Raw genomic sequence first — 25,410 nt, 5'->3', positions numbered from 1 at the left:
GTTGGCTGTCTTCTTGACTGTCTGCTTGTCACTCATAACACATGCCTTTAAATGGAAAAAAAAGCATCAGACTATCGTGCAATATATCGAAAAAATGTTCTATCGTTATCGATGATGGTGAACTATCGATACCATTTTATCGCCAGGCCCACATGAGTGTCATATACCACAAGGCTGCAAATAATTTCCCTGCTTCACGTAACCGTACTGATGTTCTTCACTTTGTCACAGTAAACATTTGTGGATTTATACCAACAGATCTCATGAGACGTCAAGAGGAGCTGCGGCGCTTAGAGGAGCTCAGGAATCAGGAGCTGCAGAAACGCAAGCAGATTGAGATGAGGTGTGCTTTTGTCTGAAAGAGAAAACATGTATTTGTGTAGGCTATGCTAAACATTTTATATAGAATGTTTTAAATTCCAAATGTTATTTAATGAAACGCTCATGCACTGTCTGGTTTTCTGTGGGTGTGCAGAATATGCAGATCATCTGCTGCCTGAGTGAAAGTAGAGCAGCTAGTTGGAGCTGGTGTGATTGAGTAATCAAGTCCACGTATCAGAATCTACTGCATTTTATGAATTTACACAACAACCTCAGACACAGAGTGATTATTAATATCATTAGCCTTTGGCTTGACTGTGTTATCATATAGCTAATAAGGGTTGAATGACTTAAGATTTTTTTAAAGTTGACTTTTATGTCATAAGAAAGTCGAGTTGATGTTGACTAGTCATTAACAAATAAATAAGCCTGAACCTGGAGCTGAGACGCAAACACTTTGTGCACAGCTATTGCATTTGACACAGCGCTGCCAGCTTTTTTATGATTTCTTTTGTCTTTGGGACGTTATATTTCTCGCAGATTTCTGCTCGTTCTAAATCAGAGATAAAGTACAGTAGGTTGCCAACCAAAATGTAGTTTCTACCGCCGCACGTACCGCCGCTGCTGTGTCTGTAAAGTGCATTTGCAGCTTTTGACCGCTGAGTGCGGCTTTAACCACAAGTTATCAAACAAGCGCATCAAAGCACATTTACACAAATAGTCGTCAGCTTTGCTTCACCGATTTGTTACATTTGACAGCTACAGTCGGAGAAAATGAAGGAAAGACACTGTAGGCTAGTTAAAATATTTAATATTCACAGATGAAAGTTTAGTCCTTATAAAGTTATGTGCGTTTTTTAGAATTAATTCAAGCAAGATAAATGTCAAGCCTATGATCCTGTGCTGCTTATATTTTATCTACAACATATTTTAGATTTGACACATTTTATAGGTGTGCAGTATTAATTATTTAATATGAGTTATGCGTTATATTATTCAAAAGACACATTGCTTTACTTTGCACCGGCGTATTAAAAGCGGTAGCCTATTTTAGTGAGCCAGGCTTGGGTGTTTTATAAATTATTTTCCTTATTTTAGTAAAACGTGAGGCACTGTATAATTTCGCTCCCATTATTTAGGTCTAATTAAAACACGAAACGAATAAATTAAACATGCAATATTTAGCTAAATCATTGAAACTCTAAAGAATGAATGGATTAATACGTCCTCACGTTTAAACTCCAGTTCTCTTATTATAATCAACAAAATACACACGATGTAAAAAAAAAGCTTCATTCATTGACAGCCTTAGTGATTTTAAAGGGAGTTTCTTTACTTGCTTTCTTTATAATTTGAGTAAAGTAAAAAAAATAAATTGCAGCCTCATATATCAGAGTGCAAGATTTGGTGCAGCATCTATTCTTATTTGTCTACATATTTTATCTTCATTACAAATCTTGTTTGGTTTTATTTTGGGTAATTGCATGTAAAAAAAAATATTTACTTTGAAATGCATATGAAAAATGTGAATTATTATTATTATTAGAGCTGAAACAACGAATCGATTTAATCGATTAAAATCGATTATTAAAATAGTTGTCAACTAATTTAGTCATCGATTCGTTGCAAAAATAACTTTTATTTGCCGTAAGCGGCTCATTTCTTGCATATTTCAAATCTGCGGTGACCAAAGTGTGGCAGTAATGAGCCACCGGAGGTTTTACTCAGCCAGTACAGCAGGAGAAGTAGCGAATAGCCAATAGCTGGCCTCGTTTTATGTCACGTGCTTCCCGAACAGCGTCTCTGCAGCATTCAGCGTGATGTGGGAGTACTATACTTTGAGCCTTCAAAAAAGGGGACGTTCACATATCGCGTCTTTTGCGCGCTCAAGTTCGTTATTTCCAACACCGCACCGCATCGAGTTAAAAACATTTCAACTTTTCAGAATGCAGCAAGCGCATCGCGGGTCATGTGACAAGAACTAACCAATCGGCTTCATCCTTCCCTGTAACAACGTTAAAAGCTCAGTCAAGATGAAAGGAACAGCTGATCATAGTTGTATATGGATTTCCGTTTTGAAATAAATTTAGTAGCAGAGCTACTGCAAGCGATATTTTGAGCTGCAAATCCATTTATCCTTTGTTGAAATTTCCGCATCTTCAAGGAGAGAGCACGTCATGTTTGCTTAGCAAAGGCAGACGCCTCAGGGGCGCTTCTGCGCGAGCGCTTTGGAAAGAAGGAGAAAGCGGCGCGCCTAGCGTTTTCCACGCGTTTTTAGGCGCGATTTGTGAACGGCCCTAAGACTTTCATTTGTGCAGATTCTCCAGTACAATGTTGTTTGCAAATGTTTAGTCGTAAAAGCTGATAACATTGCTTTTTAACAGTTAACATTTAAAGCTTTACAAACATGTTCTGTGATCAGTTTGTCGTTTACCAGTTCAAAATTCAGTCGTGCAGCCTAATTATGACTGAATGAGAGAGGTAAATGTTTAAAGATATTTGAAATTGACTTTTGTTTCTAAGTATTCACTGCTCTTTTTCACACAGCAGGTTTTTTGTGTGTCCAATTTTTTTTTTTCTGCACAACCTTCTGATGGATTTTACTTTCAATTGTGAGTTCCATTCAGGTTTCATGCCATTGGCACTTTATTCGAAGGATTGTCTACAATTTCACAGCAAAAGCTATAAAGCTGTTTCCAAGTAAATAATAAAATGCAATGCACTGCAATTTTATTCTGTTTTATCCTTATTCTTCGTGAAAATATGTTCTGAAAGATTCCTTAATAAGCTTTGTTCGGGATGTTAAACTACTTTAGGAGCTCTAAGGACTGCCATGGTGAAAACATTATTTGAAATCTCCTTGTGAAATTTGCTAGAGTATGGGTCAGTGTTCTGATTGCAGAAGAGTTTGACAAAGGATTACTAACACAATAAAACAACTCCAGGTATATTTTTGATGAGGATATGACAGTGCAAAATGTTTACAATCTCTTAAAAATCTACGCTGAAGGATAAAGACCATTTATTAATAATTTACTTGGGGAAAAAATTGAAAAAAACTAAAATATAAGTACATAAACCGATTAATCGTAAAAATAATCGACAGATTAATCGATTATCAAAATAATCGTTAGTTGCAGCCCTAATTATTATCCATATTCAAGTGTTTGGGTGAAAATTATTAATGCGCATGCATGACAGGGAGGCGCCCACTCGATCACGTGAATTTTTTCCTGATAATGAAATAACTTAAAATTGGGGTGTTTCACATACATGGGAAATATATCTACAGAATGCTTGAAACGTCTACTTTTAAACGAATCAATTCAAAACACAAAAGCATCATGTAATCTGTGAAGGTTGCATTTCTCTCTAAAGTCGCGTCCATGTGGAGAGAGCCAGCAATGTGAAATTCATCTTGCAGCCGACAAGAAAACATTTGTTTAATAATAAATAATTAAAATGTCTCCTTTTTCACAATTATTGGGCTAGTTCTGCAAGTGCTTTGTGACAAACTTAATGCATGTGCTTGAGCATGGAATATATTAAGGCTCATTATGGATTATATGTAAATCTTAAAGGTCCCGTTTTTCGTGCTTTATGGATATTTGATTGTGTTTACAGTGTGCAATATAACATGTGTTCATGTTTCGCGTGTAAAAAAAAACACAGTATTTTTCACACAATTCACCTATCTGTATACCGCTGTTTCCACTGTCATAAGAACGGGCTGATGACTTCCTTGTTCTATGAAGTCCCTCCTTCAGAAATATGTGACTAGTTCTGATTGTGCCAGCGGTTCCTGTGTTGTGATTCGACAGCAGCTGAGCGCACGCTGCCCTCCTGGAAATACAAGTGTGCAGGAGCATGTGCTGGAGATGTACTTATAATCACAGGAGCGTTTTACTGACGAGATGCGCATGAAAATCGCATTTGATTTTTTTTTGCACAGCCCTAACATCTAGTTAACAAAGCTAAACAGCGTTGCCCTTTGTGTAATAAGTTACAGAAACTGTTAAACGCACCAACTTAAATAATAAAATACACTTACCGGTTGTGGTCCATAAACAACGCCTTCTCCAGACAAAGAGGGAACTGCTCCATCTTTCAGGAATAATCTTTGTGTGAATCCGGCATTAAACTGATTGAGATTGAGGAAGTTGTCCTCAGCAAGCTGTCCTCAGCAAAATATGCTGCACATAGTTTTACATGTGGATTATAATTTTCGGGAACCGAGCTAAACATAAATTGTAACCATTAATCTCCAAGTACAGCGTCCCTGGGAAGCCCAAACAAAGATGATTGGACTCTGAGATGAAAATAACAGCTTTTCGACGACATGGCGCCAAACACAAACGCAGCTCTTCCTCTTCTCCGTCGGAGCGCAACAAGACCACGCCCCCTTTTTTGTGTATTCCTGTGGGCGGAGGTTAGTCAAAAAACTGTTTTAGGGACGTCATTACTGCAGGAAGTAGAGGGATGTAGTCCAAACTGGTCGTTTTTTGTAGGCGAACTTTTAAATAAAATATCTCGCTTGGCATTGAACTTTGAGCTTTATAATTTTACAGATAATATTTATACTCTAACAACAACATTACACACTAACGAAAGTTTAAAACATGGGATCACGAAGAACGGGACCTTTAATATAGACCTGCCATTAGTTGAATAATGACAAATGAACGACTAGTAACTAGAAAAATCTTATGTGGGTGCAGACCTATTAAATACCCTCTAGACATCTCTGTTAAAGTTTTTTAAGCAATTTATAGGCGCTTGGATCAATTCTTCTTTCAGAGGGATCTGTAATGGAGAGATGCCTTAACACTGATTTTTCCTCTGAAACACAAAAAAAAAATGAAAATTGAAACAAAATTGATATTTTATGTTTTGAGAATGGCCAACCCTTCTCTGCAGATATTGTTGCTTCTGGTTTGTGCATTGTAAATCACAAAGTCTACAAAATATAATGTCTCCCAAAACTAACAATAGGCCTATATTTTGATATGAACATACACAAAACTTGTAAATAGTTAGTAACATAGTTTAGATTAGGCCCAAACTATATTCCTAAGTAATGTAATGTAAATTTGTTAACCCACAATAACAAATTTTAACTGATTAATCGCCTATTTTCGTTTGCTGCATGTTGTTTTTTTTTTCAGAAATAATAACGGCAGGCCTAATGTACCAACAGGATATTTTTTGATCCCTTCACTTAAATTTAACAAATTTATCAGAACAGAACAAGAATTAAAATGTCATTCTAATGGCTAAATAGAAGTATATAATAATATAATAATTGCAGTATATAATAATATAGGCTTATAAACAAAAACAAATTAATAAAAAATAATTTAAAGCGAAACATAAGGTTAAGCTCTCTCATTCGGGACTAATCCAAACGTTTACTTATTTGTGATGTTGCCAATTTTGAAGCTAAACTCTTATTCATGAGGTAAAATAGGCTTTTTAATAGGAGTAGTTCACACGTGTTTCAGTATCGATGCGAAAAAAATCATAATGAGCAAAAATATGCCAAAGTGGATTGCTGCTCGTGCTGTATGTCATGGTGAAGGGCTGCACTGCATATGGAACCTGGAGATATTTTTTTTACCAGAATGAACCGAAATGAAAACATTTAGCTTTTAATATATATATATATATATATATATATATATATATATATATATATATATATATATATATATATATATAGCCTGCAGCAATTAGGCTATTGTATAACGTAGGCTACACTTAACTTTGAAACTTTTAAACTGTCAGCAAATCTTTTTTGCTTTTTTTTCCTCTATTGTTTTACATGTTCTTGTTAAGAAACACGGGCATGTAAACATGATCGGGGGAAAGTCGGCTCCTTAGTCTGTTAACAATAAGGCCGGACACGGAGAAAACGTGCTCTGACGGCACAGACGTTGGCGGGACTCACAAATAACGCTGTGCTAAGCGAATAAGTTTTGTGAAGTGCTTCGTGTTTTCGTTTCACCACTGAATGGGATCCTCATCTGGAGGAATACATGGCTCCAGCAAGAACTGTTCCCACTCGTCTCGGCTGGTCTCTCTGTAATCATCGCTGAAGAACTGGCTCAGCCTTTTCCGACCAGTGGGCATTGCATCAGCTTTATCGTTGGTGACGGCGGCTGCATCCGCACCACTCGCATCAAGGAAAATAATGTTCTGATAATGTTCAAAAAAGGTTTTTCTTACTTCTCTCATGTTTTCATCAAGAAACCTGAGATGTGCCGAGGGTCTAGGGCAGACGCGAGAAGAGGAGTTTTCACTGCATTCTCCAAGTTAGCGGTGTTTATTTGTTGCTTGAGAGATGCCGCAACAATGTTCTTTAATTCGGTCACTTTCTGTGATTCTCCACGGCATATCTGAAGTACTGTAGAAGACCGCAGTTCTTAGGGGCCGTTCACATATCGCGTCTTTTGCGTGCTCAAGTTCGTTATTTCCAATGTAGGTGCGCGCTCATAATGGAAGCGACGCAGTCGCGATTTTTTCAGGTGCGTCCGCACTGCATCGAGTTAAAAACATCTCAAACAAGTGCACCGAGGGTCATGTGACAAGAACTAAACATTCAGCTTCATCGTTTCCCATAACAACGTTGAAAGCTCAGCCAAGATGAAGGAACTGCTGATTATAGCTGTATATGGATTGCCATTTTGAAATAAATTTAGTAGCAGAGCTACTGAAAGCGATTTTTTTGTGCTGCAAATCCATTTATCCTTTGCTGAAATTTCTGCGTCTTCATGGAGATAGCGCGTCATTGTTGCCTAGCAACGGCAGATGCCTCAGGGAGCGCTTCTGCCCGAGCGCTTTGGAAAGGAGGAGAAAGCGGCGCGCCTAGCGTTTTTTTATGTGAACGGCCCCTTATTCATTCATTAATTTTTTTCTTGCATACATCTTCAAATATGCCGTGGAGAATCACAGAAAGTGACCAAATTAGGTTTTATTGTGAACTTTTTTTTGTTTTGTTTTTTTGCGAAATTCGAATATCATTTTTATTTATCGAATAATTAGAGCAGAACGAATATTCGAGTGTTCGACTATCGGTGCACATCCCTAATGTACACAGTGGTCAAGTGGTTCAAACCGATACAATGACACAGTCACCTGCTAAGTCTTTGTTTCTTTTAATTGTGATTTATTTTGGCTCAGATTTAACAAAAAACCACCAATTCACTATGTCAACAAATTAGAATATGGTGAAATGTCAATCAGTTAATCAACTTAAAACACCTGCAAAGGTTTCCTGAGCCTTCAGAATGGTATCTCAGTTTGGTTCACTGGTCTACACAATCATTTTGAAGACTGCTGATCTGACAGTTGTCCAGAAAACAATCATTGACACCCTTCACAAGGAGGGTGACCCACAAACATTCATTGACGAAGAAGCTGGCTGTTCACATTGTGCTGTAGCCAAGCATGTTAACAGAGAGTTGAGTGGAAGGAAAAAGTGTGGGAAAAAAAAGATACACAACCAACCGAGAGAACCGTAGCCTTATGAGGATTGTCAAGCAAAATCGATTCAAGAATTTGAGTGAACTTCACAAGGAATGGACTTAGGCTGGGGTCAAGGCATCTAGAGCCACCAAACACAGACGTGTCAATGAATTTGGCTACAGTTGTATTCCTCTTGTTAAGCCACTCCTGAACCACAGACAACGTCAGAGGCGTCTGGCGTGGCAAAATTTAAACCCTCTCAGGTCATTCTCAGACATCTGTTTCCCCCCCAGGTGTCGCCCTTGTGAACCCACACAGCAATTCAAAGAAAACACATGCATATATAGGCATACAGAAGCAATGTTCAATGAATTTTTCCACCACACGTCTTACCTGGGCTAAGGAGAAGAAGAACTGGACTGTTGACCAGTGGTCCAAATTTCTCTTTTCAGATGAGAGCAAGTTTTTTTTATTTCATTTGGAAACCAAGGTCCTAGAGTCTGGAGGAAGGGTGGAGAAGCTAATAGCCCAAGTTGCTTGAAGTCCAAGTCAAGTCAAGTCACCTTTATTTATATAGCGCTTTAAACTAAATACAATGCGTCAGGGCAACTGAACAACATTCATTAGGAAAACAGTGTGTCAATAATGCAAAATGATAGTTAAAGGCAGTTCATCATTGGATTCAGTTATGTCATCTCTGTTCAGTTAAATAGTGTCTGTGCATTTATTTGCAATCAAGTCAACGATATCACTGTAGATGAAGTGACCCCAACTAAGCAAGCCAGAGGCGACAGCGGCAAGGAACCGAAACTCCATCGGTGACAGAATGGAGAAAAAACCTTGGGAGAAACCAGGCTCAGTTGGGGGCCAGTTCTCCTCTGACCAGACGAAACCAGTAGTTCAATTCCAGACTGCAGCAAAGTCAGATTGTGCAGAAGAATCATCTGTTTCCTGTGGTCTTGTCCTGGTGCTCCTCTGAGACAAGGTCTTTACAGGGGATCTGTATCTGGGGCTCTAGTTGTCCTGGTGCTCCTCTGAGACAAGGTCTTTACAGGGGATCTGTATCTGGGGCTCTAGTTGTCCTGGTCTCCGCTGTCTTTCAGGGATGTAGACGTCCTTTCTAGGTGCTGATCCACCATCTGGTCTGGATACGTACTGGATCCGGGTGACTGCAGTGACCCTCTGATCTGGACACAGACTGGATCTGGTGTCTGCGGTGACCTCGGAATAAGAGAGAAACAGACTAATAATAAAAAGTCCAGTGTTAAGTTTCCACAGTCTGTGATGATTTGGGGTGCAATGTGATCTGCTGGTGTTGGTCCATTGTGTTTTTTGAAAACCAAATTCACTGTACCCGCTTACCAATAAATTCTGGAGCACTTCATGCCTCCTTCTGCTGACCAGCTTTTTGAAGATGCTGACTTCATTTTCCAGCAGGATTTGGCACCTGCAAACACTGCCAAAAGCACCAAAAGTTGGTTAAATGACCAAGGTGTTGGTGTGCTTGACTGGCCAGCAAACTCACCAGACCTGAGCTCCAGAGAGAATCTGTGGGCTATTGTCAAGAGGAAGATGAGAAACAAGAGACCAAACAATGCAAATGAGCTCAAGGCCACTGTCAAAGAAACCTGGGCTTTCATTCCACATCAGCAGTGCCACAAACTGATCTCCTCCATGCCACTCCAAATTGAGGCAGTAATTAAAGTAAAAGGAGCCCCTACCAAGTATTGAGTACATGTACAGTAAATGAACATACTTTCCAGAAGGCCAACAATTCACTAAAAAAATTTTTTTATTGGTCTTATGAAGTATTCTAATTTGTTGAGATGGTGAATTCGTGGATTTTTGTAAAATGTGAGCCAAAATCATCACAATTAAAATAACCAAAGACTTTAACTACTTCAGTCTGTGTGCATTGAATTTATTTATTATTATTAACTTTTTGACGACATTCTAATTTGAGGTGCACCTGTATAACCATGACTGGATTCTCAGCATGTGCAGTGTAACTAAATTAGAGTTTTTGAATATTTGCTTAGGCATGAGGAAGAGAGACGTAGACGTGAGGAGGATATGATGCGTCATAGAGAGCAGCTTGACACGAGACGCCAACCAGATGGATTCAAGCCCAGTTTCATGGAGAGTGTGAGTACAGGGAACATGCTTCACATTCTCTTAAAGATGACCTTTTAAAGATTTCTTTTAGCAGGGTTCCAGACTATGACTGTGGGTTTATGAAGTGAGATCACATTTTCCATGATCTTTTTTTTACATATAAGCGATCATTGTACTTTGTAAAAATCTTTTTTTTTTTACATACTGTAATAATATTTAGAACTATTCAGAAAAAATGTTTGTTAGTGCAAAAACACCTTATATCGAAACCAAGCTGCTGATTGTTTTCTATTTTTGGATATTTATGACATAATATATAAAAACAAGACCGATCAAGGACAGCGTTTTCATCATGGTCTCTTTGGCCCACATATTTCTGATATCTCAGGTACAGCCAGCTGTTCTTTGTTGCAGAACCATTTATTGTTGTATACTTCACATTAGTAGCATTAAAATTATCTGTTATTTAAGTTTGTTAAATTATTGCTATGTTTATAATCAGGGCAAGTTTCTCTGACTGCACTCACCATTTAATTCAGATTTGATGTGATATGGCCTTGATGTACTGCCTTGAAGCAAAATCGTAGAATGAATGGGTGTGATAGAAATATGATAATATTTTGTCATTATAATTTAAATCTGACAAATTTTTAAACTGTGTATAAATCAACATCTCAGGAAAATGTTATGGGGTTTCAAATCAAAATATGACTTTGTTACGAAACAGGACGTTGATTTCATACATGTCTTCATGTGAGGACACCGGGACTAAAAGAGTTTATTAGGCATGTTGGAAGACGCAACAAATTAATGGAGAAAGAAATTATATATTTTTTATCATTATTGTGTGATGATTATTGTGTATAAGTGAAAGTGACATCCAGCCAAGCATGGTGACCCATACTCGGGATTCGTGATCTGCTTTTAACCCATCCAAAGTGCACACACACACCGTGAACACACACACACTGTGAAAATACACACCGAGCAGTGGGCATCATTTATGCTGCGGCGCCCAGGGAGCAGTTGGGGGTTTGATGCCTTGCTCAACGGCTCCTCAGTCGGGGTATTGAGAGTGGAGAGAGAACTGTATACTACCCCCCACCTACAATTCCTGCCGGCCCGAGACTCGAACTCACAACCCTTCGATTGGGAGTCCGACTCTCTAACCATTAGGCCACGACTTCCCCCATATATAGGGGAATCTATATATGCATATATACATATCTAGGCTATTGTCACGGGGTTATAGAAGGATTACACCCTGCAAATGAGCTTTTAGATGTTCTCTGCATTTGTTCATGCAATGAGTAAAATTAGGGGTGCACCGAAATTTCGGTCGCCGAAAATTTTCGGCCGAAATGCAAATCGGTTTCGGGCCGAAATAAAAAAAACAGCCGAAAACGTAAACCGAAAATGAATTTCACCCGCCCCTCCCATCCGTGAGCAAGCGCTTAGGTTTCACTCACGGTCGAGCTGTTATCACGCGTCTGCCTATCAAAGATTAAGCATGTCAAAGGGCTGTCACAATCACAAAAAGCTTGTCACAAAAGCTGCACAATCGATCGGACCAACCAACACAAGTTTAGAAAACGAAAACAGGGAATCGATTTTAACGGCCTTCTCTCAGAGCGCGTCCAGCTCGTCACTATACGCTCGCAGCGAACGCGCGTCACACAGCAACTGCAGGTTCTGACACACACACACACACACACACACACACACACACACACACACAGAGCCTATTAGTGCATAATATCAATGTAGCCTTCAGTAATGTTTTTCATTGATGTTATGGCAGTCCACATTGCAGTCCACATTGAAACTGACCCTCTTCAGAAAATGTAATGTCATTTTCATTTCATTCTCGAGGTCGGACATCCGGGACTTTTACTCCCATAATGCACTGCGCGCGCATAGCAACCGCGGCGAAGGGTAAAACAAACAAGCGCTCGCCATTAAGCAACACGAAGCGGAAGACAAACAAGCGCAAAACTGCCGAGAATCATGCCTAAAAACTGTTGTGTTGTTAGTTGCACAAACAACAGCGTAAAGAGGAGTGACCTCTCATTTTATATGATACCTAGCAAGGCAACTGAGCCAGAAAGGAGAGAGAAATGGCTCCAGGCGATTGGACGAGGTGTTACAGCACACAGCACAAAACTATGGCGGCCTACATCCGATTACCATTACGTTTGCTCCTCCTATTTAAATATGACTGCAAGTGTAGGACACATGGTATGTACACATGGTGTTCATACCAGGGGAATTGATGAGATAATTGTATATGTCTGGATACTCGAGCCTGGGCCATGCCTTTGGGTTGTTCTCCCAGGACTCAGCTGGATGTCGATAGGGACAAGATTGTAACGTTAAACCTACAAGCGACAGCTTTCTGTGGTACCTGGTCAATGCAGGCACAAGTAGACTTTCTATATATTGATAAGACATTCTGTAATAGAAGAAAGAAGATCTGTATTTGTATAGCTGCTAGCGCCTTTCACATACATCTAACGTTAGTCACAAAGCGCTTTACATGAGTGTTTTATTACATTCACTTCACTTCTCACCACCGACATACATTCGCATACACAGATATCATTCATCATTAATACAAAGTAGTCCGTTAGTATCCATAACTGACATAATCCACAACAAAACTTCTGTGAATAGATACCTTTTTTGATTTTCCTCGGGCTTTGCCTTGATTGCCTTCGGTTTGTTTTACCCTTCAAACACGGCGGCAACTTGTTGCTATGCAGGTCACATGATTTGTGACGTTACGCCGACCAAGAGAATATCGCATGTAATGTCTGATAAAGCGCTTCTTTGTGTACAGCCGTTACCATGGAAACTTTTATCTCTTGGTAGAGAATGAATTGGCATATATATATATATATATATATATATATATACAGTACAGACCAAAAGTTTGGAAACATTACTATTTTTAATGTTTTTGAAAGAAGTTTCTTCTGCTCATCAAGCCTGCATTTATTTGATAAAAAATACAGAAAAAATGTATTATACTTTAAATGATCATTTATTTCTGTGATGCAAAGCTGAATTTTTAGGATCATTATCACATGATCCTTTAGAAATCATTCTAATATGATGATTCATTATCAAAGTTGGAAACAGTTCTGCTGCTTAATATTGTGATACATGAAGAACATGTGATACTTTTTTAGGATACTTTGATGAATAAAAAAAAAAAAGCTATGTTTTTAAAATATAAATATTTTGTAATAACAATATACACTACTGGTCAGTAATTTGGGGTCAGTAATTTTTTTTTCTTTTTTTTTCAATAAAATCAATACTTTTATTCAGCAAGGATGTGTTAAATTGATAAAAAGTGATAGTAAAGAAAATATATTATTAGAATATATATTATTAGAATTTCTATTTTTATTTTGAATAAATTCAGTTCTTTTTAACCTTTTATTTATCAAATATATGAGACAGCAGAATTGTTTCCAACACTCATAATAAATCAGAATATTAGAATGATTTCTAAATGATCATGTGATCAACTGATGTTACATGTGACACTGAAAGCTGGAGGAATGATGCTGAAAATTCAGCTTTGCATCACAGGAATAAATTATTTTTTTAAAGTATATTCAAATAGAGAACCATTATTTTAAGTTGTAATAATATTTCACAATATTACTGTTTTTTCTGTATTTTTGATCAAATAAATGCAGGCTTGATGAGCAGAAGAAACTTCTTTCAAAAACATAAAAAATAGTAATGTTTCCAAACGTTTGGTCTGTACTGTGTGTATACATACATAAATACATATATATATATATATATATATATACACACATATACACATATACACATATATATATATATACACACATATATATATTCCGCTACAAATAGAGTGCAAGTCTGTGGGAAACACTGGACTATGGTATAAACAAATTCAACTGTATAACAGTTTCATAATTATGTATACTTATTACAATGTTTTGCATGAATAGTCCGTCCTGAGTCCACAAAGACTTCTAGCTGTTGTTTTATACTGCTATCTTGCTCTAAATCCTTGCTTATTTGTACATGATAGCCTTGTACTTTGTGTACTTGTGTTCTCAATTGGGCATATTTTTTAAGTTTCTATTTCTGTGTGGACTGAGACTTCTAACAATTAAAATGCCTCCTTCACTTTCAGAGAGAACAGGATATGAGAATGAATGAAATGGGAACCCGTGGAGGCATTACTATGGGAGGTATGATCATACTGAGACTCCACAGGCAGTATGTCTTTTATTTGATGTCATTTGGGGCAGTGCATCACTTTCATGTGCATTTAAAAGTGTAGCTTTGCAATCTTTTTAGTTAATCTGAAAAAAAAATCTTATTCTCTTTAAACTTAATTGAATAATTAAAATACATGTTAAGTAAAGGTACCCCAGTGTGTGTGTTTTTCTGTCATTGAGTTTAGGATGCAATCATGTAATATTTTGATGCATGAGTACAAACATCATCACACTTGCTGCCTGTTTAACATAGATTTCCAAGTTTGCCAAGTTTCATACATTTTTCTATTCTATTTTTTTAATAATTTTATTCATCTTTTATTCATTCTTTTTCATAGTGTGTAAATTGTAGTGAAGTACAGTATTCCCTTTTTTGATGATTTGGATGAAAACGACACATTTACACATGACATCATATTGCAATGCACTATAGTTTCTTTAACCCTTTCAGTGAATTATCCCTCTCAGTGTATGTTGGATGTACTTTGTCTTACATAGATTCATTTAACCCTGTAGCTGCGGTTAGTGGAAACCCTTCACAAATGGGCTTAGCAGGGCGAGTCGGAGCCATGGGGCCTGATGGATCATCAAATATGGGGACTCCCCTAATTCCAGATAATGGAGTGATGGTAATGTATTGATGTTTGGCATCTTCTTATTGTACAGTTTGTTGTTCAGCCATTTCTTTTCTTATCGGACTTAAGATCTTCAAGGAGATGATAAAAATTACGAAAATTGTTTTTTTTTAAGTGGAGCAGTCGGTCAAGTTTACATTATCTAGTAAATTGATTTCCACTTTAAATAAAAAATATATAACAAACACTTAGTTTTTTTTAAAGGGTGTTTTATTGCAGTACCATTGCGTGTGACGTCATGCGCTTGGTTTGCGCCGCTGGCCCGTAGAGTAATATAAGCCTATCTTTACTATTGAATGCTTTTGAAACTTTTAAATTTTAACTGTTACTTGGATGTTTATTCAACATATACATTATCTATATCATTATCACCTTTTGATCATTGTATCCCAAACATTGTTTTCATAATGCAAGGTGCAAGGTTATGTAAACAAACAATGCTTCATACAGTAGCGTTCATGCAGCATGTTATGTCAGACCTTTCAGACATATTTGCATTACACTGGCTTGTTTCCCAATAGTGGTATGTAACATATTTTATGTTCTCCTGCGAATTTACCTGCAGTTATGAGAATGCAGTTTACCTAATCACCTAAATGATCTGGCTGGTGCTGCTTTATCATTCTAATGTGTTTTAAGCCTTGTCAGTTTAAACATTAAAGCGTTTTAAGCCATTCAAATGTGCCTCAGCACAAAAGAGATTTCAATACAGTACTCGCGTGCTGTGACAGATTGTTTCTCTACACACACACACACACACACACATGCAAAAAGCGCTCTGCTCGGACTCTACTTGAGTACCAAATTGAGTGGTCTTTCTAGTCTGCTTGAGCAAATGCTCAGCATATTATGTTAATGGCTGTTTTGATGAGTATCCACGTAAAACATGTTTTGTTTCTGACCCGCTCTTCACCCTGAACCAGATCAGGTTCATGACTTCTTCCACCTGTAACGGCAGTAATGCTCGGTGTCCTCGACTAAGCATGTGCACTTATTATGGGCCCAACAGTCTTTTCAAGTTTGTCTTCCTCCATTTAAACAAGCGTGTTCTCAAAAAGTGAAGAAATGCTTATGTTACTTAACTGGCCAGTGGAACAACGCGGTGTTACTGCAAGATGGCGGCACACATGCTCCAACAGCTCCAACAAAACATCCTTTTTTCTTTAAAATGGTAACATTGATCGAGTTTATATATTTTTTTTTTAATAAAATGGATATCACTTTACAAAATGTAAATTTGACTGATTGCTTTACTTCCACTTTAAGGTAATTTAGAAAAAACTTTAAACAATTTTTTGTTTTTTAAAGTGAAGAACAAGTGGCCCACGGTGACTAACACATTTGATCCATTTAGCCTTCTCTAACCAACACTATAAAATCCATCGATAAACACTTCAAGCATAATACAATGTTAGTTTAAACATTTAGCTCAGATAATTGTGTGCTGTTAGGTGCATATCCAAGTGTTTGTGCAGAGTGTGGAAGCTAAAGCGCTCTTTTAATTCAGACTGTAAAGTCTAATTTTATTAATGTACACTCACATGATCAACAAAATATTGTGCTTTTAGTTAAATAAAGCAAACAGGAATGCACTTTCTGCTGTCTCTGTGTCCGTTAACAGTGGAGCGCATCACAAAAATGAACTGAAACTCAACATATATGCTACTTGCCTCATAGACATAAAAAAAAGAAAAATATCTATTGAAAGCTTTATCTATAGAAAGTCATTAACACTTCTGCTGATGCTTTGCAGCAAGCTTTATGCTTGTGCTTGAGGCTGGAATAGGCTAGCTAGACAATTTATTAAAAGGCTCCTAACGGTTTAGTATATATTTAAGTAATTAAATTAATATAAATGTGCGATCAGTTGAATAATGGCTTACTTGAACTAGAAAAATCTATAGTCGAGACAGCTGTAGTTTTAATTTCAGTCCTCCTTTCTTCTAGAACTCTTCCATCTGCGCTGAAGGCACGCTGGCTGCTGCTGCTGGCGGGGACACTAAACACAGAGCATCTTTTCCAGCACCTTAACTGATGAATGTCTAAAATATAAAAAGGAGAAGCTTAAATAAGCCCCGATCCCTGGCCAGTGTGAGCTATGATATGAAAATTGGCCCAAAGCCTGGCCCTACAGGTGTAAAAAACAATGCGGTTATAATGTTTAGGAGCACTGGGCAGAGATTATTTAAATGAGTGACTTTGTGACCTCACAATATCCAGAAGAAGCATGCTGTAGTCTAAACAAGCTGTTCGAGGTAGTTCTTGAAAAGGGTTTTCTGTTAAAGAGATCATCTGCCTTTGGAGTGGAGTTTGATCTTAGGGTTAGGGTTAGGCCCATTTAAACTGAGTTTCACTACTAAAGCTTAATGACTATCATAGGAACATGTTAAAGGGTTAGTTCAGCCAAAAATGAAAAGGATGTCATTAATGACTCACCCTCATTTTGTTCCAAACCTGTAAGACCTCAGTTCATCTTCAAAACACAGTTTAAGATATTTTAGATTTAGTCCGAGAGCTTTCTGATCCTCCATTGAAAATGTATGTACAGTATACATACACTGTATAGTATATAAAGGTAATAAAAACATCTTCAAAGTAGTCTATGTGATATCATAGGGTCCGTTAGAATTTTTTGAAGCATTGAAAATACATTTTGGTCCAAAAATTATGACTTTATTCAGCATTGTCTTCTTTTCCGGGTCAGTTGTAAGCATGACTGCTGTGACAGTTGACGTACGATGCTAATGACATATGTTATGTTACATAATGTTATCTTTGTTATTGGGCACGCCAGAAAACACGTCAGCAGCATCGTGAACACACTCACTCAATGCTACTAGTGAGCTTAAAGAGACTAGGAGCCTGTTAAATTATCCTACCAATGTGCTTAATCAGATTGCCATAGCATCTAGCCTTTTATTTAGTATAGTAGTAGGTCTTATTGTATTTAACAGACACTTTTATCTAAAGCAACTTACAGTGCATTCAGGGTTAGGTTAATAATATGTGTGTCCATGGGAATTGAACCCACAACTTTTTTGCGCTGCTAACGCAGTGCTCTACCACTGAGCCACAGGAACATTGTCAGTTATCTTATTGTCATCAGTGCTAAACCAACATTTAAAAAGACGGACATTGTCCACTTGGGAGAGGGTGCACAGGGATAAATTTATATACTCTGCTCATATACTGGTACTCGTATTAATAAAAAATGGTCCAATATTTAATGTCATGTGACGTGCACAACACAACCTAAATGTTACAGCATAAAGAACCCCCAGAGCAACAGAATACAAAACAGAAAAATTTTGAAGTAAGTGCAAGTTAGGTGGTATTTTGAAGCCCTAATTAGTAAACCGTGCAGTTGACGAGCAATACCACAGTTGACCAGTGGGGCAAAGAATTACCATATAGCAGGAGTTGTTAGGACACCCACTTAAGCCATCTTTATAATAAAATTTAAGAAGTAAAATTTAACAAACCTTTTTTATTGCTTTGAGTGTACTTTGTGCATATTTTTTTACTCTTGTTGTCATTAAGATTTTGCATGCTTTCTGTACTAACTAAATAATTCCTTCTTTTTGTTTTTTCCTCTTTTGGGTGTTCCTGGACTCTACTGCTTATCTTTCACATCCACTGAACTTCGTGGGAAAATAAATGACTTTTTTTGGGCTGTTTCTGCAACAACTAAAATATTATATGATCAATATAAAATTCAGCATAATGATCGTTTTTCTGAGGGATCGCCTCTTCAGATGGGTTCCTCTGTGGCTGGGCAGTCTGGTGTTGACTCTCCTCAGCAGCAGCAGCACTCACCCATGGTGGCTGGCCCAGGTCCTGTTCCTGCTGTGCTTGGCCAGAGTGGCTTTGCCAGGGGAAGTCCAGTAGGGGGAAACTTTGATGGGCCTAATAACAAACGGCGTAGATACTAATATTTCTTTTCACTGATAATTGTGTTTCCAAATGTTCAGATTGAAGCAGATCCACTAATGATTACTGATATATTCTCTTTCTCATTGTTTTTTTCTTAAGCAGCATTTATGTCCAACATGGACAGAAATTGCATGAGTCTGGCCCTGTGTTAATGTGAAACACTGTCATAAATTATTAAATGTCATTGAATCAGCTTGTGTGTAAAAATATCCTAAGCCATTTGTAGATTACTTACAACTACGGTAGTGGATTCCTTTTTTAGTTTTTTTTTTAAGATCTTCATTTTTTTTCTGCTTTCTGTAGAATGTCAGTAATTGAATAAAAATGTTTTAATATAACTGCATTAGTGTTTGAGTCAAAGATTTGAAATAAATTTCCCAGTTGTCACTATTGAGTAACTTTACTTCACTTGATCAATGCATGAGTCTGATGGCAGCAGTGTCTTCCACTAATTGTGCCGGGCAGTGTTGCACTGGGAAGAAGTAGTTGGATTCTGCTTAAATGGTCTTAAACACAAAGAACTGGGTAATGCTGATATTCTGGAGCACAGAGAAGTTCTTTGTAGTGTGGAACACGCAGATGAAGGTACCATGAAGGTGAACGTTCTGAAGTTGGTGCAGAGGTCCCTGATAATATGAAACATGCAGATGTTCCTGGAAGAGAAAGTTTGTTTGTGGGGGGGCAAATGCTTGTCGTTGCTGCAGTGTTATTGTTTCCAAACTCCCAGAACTATCACCTTTCCTGAGCAGGAGAGATTTTCAATTTGGCAAACATAGTCTTTGAACATCTCTTTCCAGAGTGTTGATGTGTTCTTGGAGACTCTCATCCAGACCTCACAGGTATAATCTCATGAATAAAATGACAAGCATTTTTTTATGTGGACATAAGTGCGTTTTAAATCATTTTTTTTTAAATCCTCATTTTAATATTTTTCTTTGTTGTTGTGATTGTTTTATGATTATTTTGATGCATCTTTATGTAAATCACTTTGAATTAACATTGTGAATGAAATGTGCTATATAAATAAACTGGCCTTGCCATAAAAATAAAAAATAACTTTATTTTTTACATTGTGTTGGTGGGGAGGCAATCCTTAATTATTTTAAATATTTTTTACTTTGAATTTTACTTAGAAAATGTTTTATACATTTTCATATTCATTTTATAAATGCAGCCATTCTATGGCACATTTGTTTTTGAGTGTCATGTTTCACGTAATACTTTGTAATGTGAGTGCTTTTATATGTTGTTGATTTTGTAAACCGCCCATTCTAAATTAAATAAATTACAGTGTGTTGTACCTTGATCGGTATCACATTGTGTTCATTTGCTTAGGCTAAATGAGAACAGGTTGTCAGACTTGAGTCTGGTTTCTCACTCACCCGGTGGAGTTAGGGTTCCTTCCCACCATCAACTTGAGTCAGAATTCCCACATTGTGTTGGGTTGTTTATATATTGTGACGGGAGGAGCACAAGACAGACACAGTGGGCGTGGCGTCAGGCCTCGGAGAGGCTTTTATTAACAGAAACCCAAATAAACCGGGATAAAGGTGGCCAAAGGGGAAGGGTGTCCAAAATAAACAGGGAATCTGGTGTCCTCGTCGTGCTGCGGGGTTCGTGTGGGTCGGGCAGTGTTCGTGGAGGAAGGGTCCAGGTAAGGGGCGGAGTACGGCGGCCGCACGCGCTCCCGTCTTAGGTCCGGGGCGCGAGGGGCGGCGGCTTCCTCTAGCGGCCGCATCACTCTCGTTGGCCGCGGCGCTGGAAGGGGATGGACAGCCCGGATCCTGGCCCGTCGGCCGTGTAAACGGGTCCGGCAGCTCACGTTTCTGGTGGCGCGGGAGTCCCTTAACGCACCCTTCCTGGACCCACGAGGACACCAGTGTGCATGCACGGGGAAGAGACCGGTCTCCCGAGGAGAGGCGCGTTAATTGGGCTTTTAAACAGCGGCGGTGATGAGGCTCCATTTCCTTCAGGTGTGCCCCATCACACGCCGCCAGCCCTGACTCGTCCAGTGCCCCTCCTCTCAGACAAAATCTAACGTAAATAAGCATGTAAACATGAACATATATAAACATAATTATTAAAAAAATGCATTTTACAGTGAAGGCAGTAGACAGGCAAAACATACGTGATGGGCCATTCATGCATCCGCGCCCGCGCTCGCTCTCACTTCATGTTTGCGTCTGTCTGCAAATAATCATAACAGATGGTCAACTATGCCTGGGAAAAGACAACAGTAGTAGTCCGGCACTGTGGTAAGAAAAAAAAAAAAGCCAAGCATGGGCCCGTGCATCACTTTAAGGTAGGCTACATAAATAATCCTGTTACACTTTTTTGGATTTTGATAACATTAAGTTAATTACATTTTTTAATGTCTGTGATAATATTCATGCCGCATCTTCTTTAATATTCTCTGTGTTTCCATGTTCCCTTTCGAAAATGAACAATAATTTTACTACAAAAAAAAAAAGAACATGGTTCTTGTAGCAATGATAACTACCAATTTACCATGGCTTTAATACTTCAAATCGCCTCAAATAATAATAATTTAAGAAAGTATTCAGATAATATTTTTGTGGTAATAAAAACGGACCTTAAATCTTTCATTTTGGCCACCTTGTAGCAATAGAAATGCTAGCCTCTTTAATTTCTTCAACAAAAACGTGGACATTACAACCCTTACAAAAAGGAATCTTTGTTTTTATTGAAGTATTTTTTGTGTGCCATTGCTTAAATGCTTTAGAGACTATACAAATCAATCAGAAAACTGTATTAGTAAAAGCATAGCCATAGGGGACTGTCTAGCTACAATTGTAATTTGAAAATAATACAATTTAATTACAAGTTAGTTATTTACTTTTATATTTTATTAAAGTTATATTTTGACCCCTATAGTATGTGTTTTTTGTTTGTGATTATGTCTAACATAATATTGTTTTTGGAACCCAATAATTTGTTTTATCAGTACTTAAAATCTGCCTTGATCATGTGGACAAAAAGAGAAAACAATTTTTGGTGTGAGGAGAAACAGGCCAGGCTAAAGCAGACAGCTTGGATGGACGTGGGAAGGATGTATTTTTTGCTGCAGCTTTGTTGTGGATGGAGAGAGAGAGAGAGAGAGAGAGAGAGAGAGAGACAGAGAGACTGTGTTCTGTGTATCGCTGTGATTGTGCAGTGCATTCCTGCAGCAAGATCAGCCTTACATGGAACACTGAACTGTGCTTTAGGTAGTACTTTCCTTTAATAGCTTAGAGTCAACGGAGGCAAACTTGAAGATTCAAATTCTACAAGTAATTACAAAGTTTTCACTTTAGCTGAGAGCATTTTTATAATGATGAAGTAATGTTTAAATATATATTTTGCCTAGGTTCTTTACTTTCTTGTGGCATTTTAAGGTAGTCCTGTTAAACCCTTGGGTATTCATCAACCATTATTCAAGGAAGAGTAAGACTGGTAACACTTACCAGATCAACAAGGAAAATGTCTTCACGTCCTACTTTAAACAGTTGCATTTTGTTACAGAAATATGAAAGAGAGGGGAAACAGGAAACCTCATTAGATAATTCATTGTTTTTTTGTGTCTCAATATTTTGTGGAAGTTAAACATCTATTAAGCATTTCTTGAAAATCTGAAATAAAAATGAATTGTTTTAAGGGTTAGGGTTATAATTAGGTATTTGTTAATGGAAGGCATTTTTTTGCCATTATTCTTTCCTGTTACATCAAATCAGATAGATTGAGGGAAATGTTCAAGACAATCTTTTCAGTTGTGTAAGTAAGGATCATAGAGGGTTTCAGCCTTTAAACACTATACACCCTCACATTGATCAACCCCAAACGAGTGTCTTGTAAACAACTGTTGTGACCACCATTTGCTTAACACAGTGCAACACATCTCCTTCGCATAGAGTTGATCAGGTTGTTGATTGTGGCCTGTGGAATGTTGGTCCACTCCTCTTCAATGGATGTGTGAAGTTGCTGGATATTGGCAGGAACTGGAACACAATGTCATATGCGCTGATCCAGAGCATCATAAATATGCTCAATCGGTGACATGTCCGGTGAGTGTGTTGGCTATGCAAAAACTGGGAAGTTTTTTTTAGCTTCCAGGAATTGTGTAAAGATCCTTGGAACATGGGGCCATGCATTATCATGCTGCAACATAAGGTGATGGTCGTGGATGAATGGCACAACAATCTTAACATGATATGTCTGTGCATTCAAAATGCCTTCAAAAAATGCACTTGTGTTCGTTGTCCATAACATACGCCTGTCCATACCATAACCCCACCATCACCATGGGCCACTCGATCCACAACTTTGACATCAGCAAACTGCTCACACACACAACATCATACATGCTGTGTGCCATCTGCCCTATATAGTGAAACCCAGGATTCATCCATGAAGAGAACACCTCTCCAAAGTGCCAGACGCCATCAAATGTGAGCATTTGCCTACACAAGTAATTTACGATGACGAGCTGCAGTCAGGTCAAGACCCAGATGAGGACGATGAGGAGCATGAAGATGAGCTTCCTTGAGATGGTTTCTGACAGTTTGTACAACAGTACAATGCCACAGATATCGCAAGTTTTAAGGAAGCATGCAATGGGCATGCTGACTGCAGGAATGTCCACCAGAGCTGTTGCCTGTGAATTGAATGTTCATTGTAGATGCAGTCAGAAGTGCTGCTGTGAGAAGCCGATGCCGCATTTTGCGCCAGCCCCTGATAACCGAGAGGATAATTTATTTAGCAGAAATCAGCAAATGCTAACATATCATCCACAATCCCTCTCAAAACATGTTTAGATTCCCCTGACATTTTGTGTCGCATAAATTTGTCTTCATACCCCTGCTGTAATTACGTATAGTTTTCTCCCCATCCAACGAAAGTGTGTGTTACATTTACAAGCGAGAAAGGGGTTGGCTCTTCAAACAGAGGGGAAAGTTGATTAGTTGTTCCCACGTGTGTATCTTCCAATGGCATTTTGATTTAGAGGTTGGGGGGAAGGTGTGATGCCAGGCTGGGATTACTCAGTCTGGACCTTCAGGCTTAACACTCTATGATCCTTAGGTACACTACTGAAGAGGTTGTCTTGAACATTTCCCTCAATCCAGCTGATTTGAGGTAGCAGGAAAGAATAATGTGGGGCATCACACTTCTACCAGACCTCCCTCCTAGAAGTTTCAGATGATGGTTAAGTTATTTTAAATATTACATTCATCTTGTGCTTTTCCAAATATGTATGAAAAGACTATATAGATTCTCATGAATTTTTCACTAATAAACAGCTGTATTTAACATATAAAATCAACATTCTTGACAGTTAATTCAAAATGGGGATTCCTGGTCTAATGACATTTCTGGGGATTTAAGTGTATTTTTCATAGTTTAAGCCCTGTTTTCTGATCCCTGTTGCCTAAATGTTCAGTTGGTAATTTTAGTTTGCTTATGTAAGCTTCCTAATGTTACCCTTACTCAACTAATCTTTAATACATTACTATTGAAGACTACATGGTTACCCTAACCCTAACCCAACCCTACCCCTACCCCTACCCCTACCCCTACCCCTACCCCTAACCCTAACCCTAACCCTACCCCAACCCCTACCCCTACCCCTACCCCTACCCCTAACTCCCAACCCTACCCCTACCCCTAACCCCTAACCCTAACCCTAACTAACCCTAACCCTAACCCTAAGGTTATGGGGTAGGGTTAGGGTTAGGGTTAGTTAGGGTTAGGTTAGGGTTAGGGTTAGGGTTAGGGTTAGGGTTAGGTTATAGGGATAAATGCGAAGATTGATCACCTTTGAATTGATCGACCCCCCATATCTTGTGATCCGTATCTGCTATAGAGCTGAAACATGGTTTATTATACTCCTTGGGCCCTCCCCAGTTGATTGCACTTGGTTTCGTCGGTCTAGCGCCACCAGTTGCCGAGATATGGAGTTGATCACTTACTTGATTTTCGAATGTATGGGTGGGACTTAGTGTTTTTGTGGGGGTTGGACTTAGTGTTTTTGGGGAATTTTGGACTTAGTCAATGGTTGGACTTAGTGTTTTTTGGGAATTTTGGACTTAGTCATATGGTTGGACTTAGTATTTTTTGGGAATTTTGGACTTAGTCACGTTTTGGGTGGTTTTGGTGGGGTCTTTGTTGGTTTTGAGTGGTTTCCAGTGGTTTTCGGGGGTCCCCAAGTGTTTTTGGAGTGCTTTGGTTAGGTTTTGGGTGGTTTTAGGGTTAGGGTTAGAGTTAGGTTATAGGGATAAATGCGAAGATTGATCACCTTTGAATTGATCGACCCCCCATATCTTGTGATCCGTATCTGCTATAGAGCTGAAACATGGTTTATTATACTCCTTGGGCCCTCCCCAGTTGATTGCACTTGGTTTCGTCGGTCTAGCGCCACCAGTTGCCGAGATATGGAGTTGATCACTTACTTGATTTTCGAATGTATGGGTGGGACTTAGTGTTTTTGTGGGGGTTGGACTTAGTGTTTTTGGGGAATTTTGGACTTAGTCAATGGTTGGACTTAGTGTTTTTTGGGAATTTTGGACTTAGTCATATGGTTGGACTTAGTATTTTTTGGGAATTTTGGACTTAGTCACGTTTTGGGTGGTTTTGGTGGGGTCTTTGTTGGTTTTGAGTGGTTTCCAGTGGTTTTCGGG

The 25,410-nt window shown here is 38.4% G+C and overlaps 1 protein-coding gene across 4 annotated transcripts in view; it reads left to right on the top strand.

Annotated features, from left to right (window-relative positions):
- The window catches only part of pspc1 (paraspeckle component 1), a 31,760-nt gene extending 11,715 nt beyond the window's left edge, over positions 1–20,045 (top strand). The window contains exons 5-9 of one of the 4 annotated variants that reach the window (XM_059551767.1): positions 259–343; positions 9,825–9,930; positions 14,084–14,141; positions 14,688–14,800; positions 18,526–20,045. In XM_059551767.1, coding sequence (XP_059407750.1) covers positions 259–343; positions 9,825–9,930; positions 14,084–14,141; positions 14,688–14,800; positions 18,526–18,738 — 575 coding nt within the window. In that variant the 3' untranslated portion in view covers positions 18,739–20,045. Of the gene's footprint in view, positions 1–258; positions 344–9,824; positions 9,931–14,083; positions 14,142–14,669; positions 14,801–16,753; positions 16,864–18,525 lie in introns of those variants that run through there. The other 3 variants (XM_059551766.1, XM_059551769.1, XM_059551768.1) reach the window with 3 other exon arrangements.
- The last annotated feature ends 5,365 nt before the right edge of the window (positions 20,046–25,410 follow it).

This window comes from Carassius carassius, chromosome 6, assembly GCF_963082965.1.
Source record: "Carassius carassius chromosome 6, fCarCar2.1, whole genome shotgun sequence".
Lineage (NCBI taxonomy): Eukaryota > Metazoa > Chordata > Actinopteri > Cypriniformes > Cyprinidae > Carassius > Carassius carassius.
The sequence above is the reverse complement of the archived record's forward strand: the minus strand, read 5'-3'. Positions and strand labels throughout refer to the sequence as shown.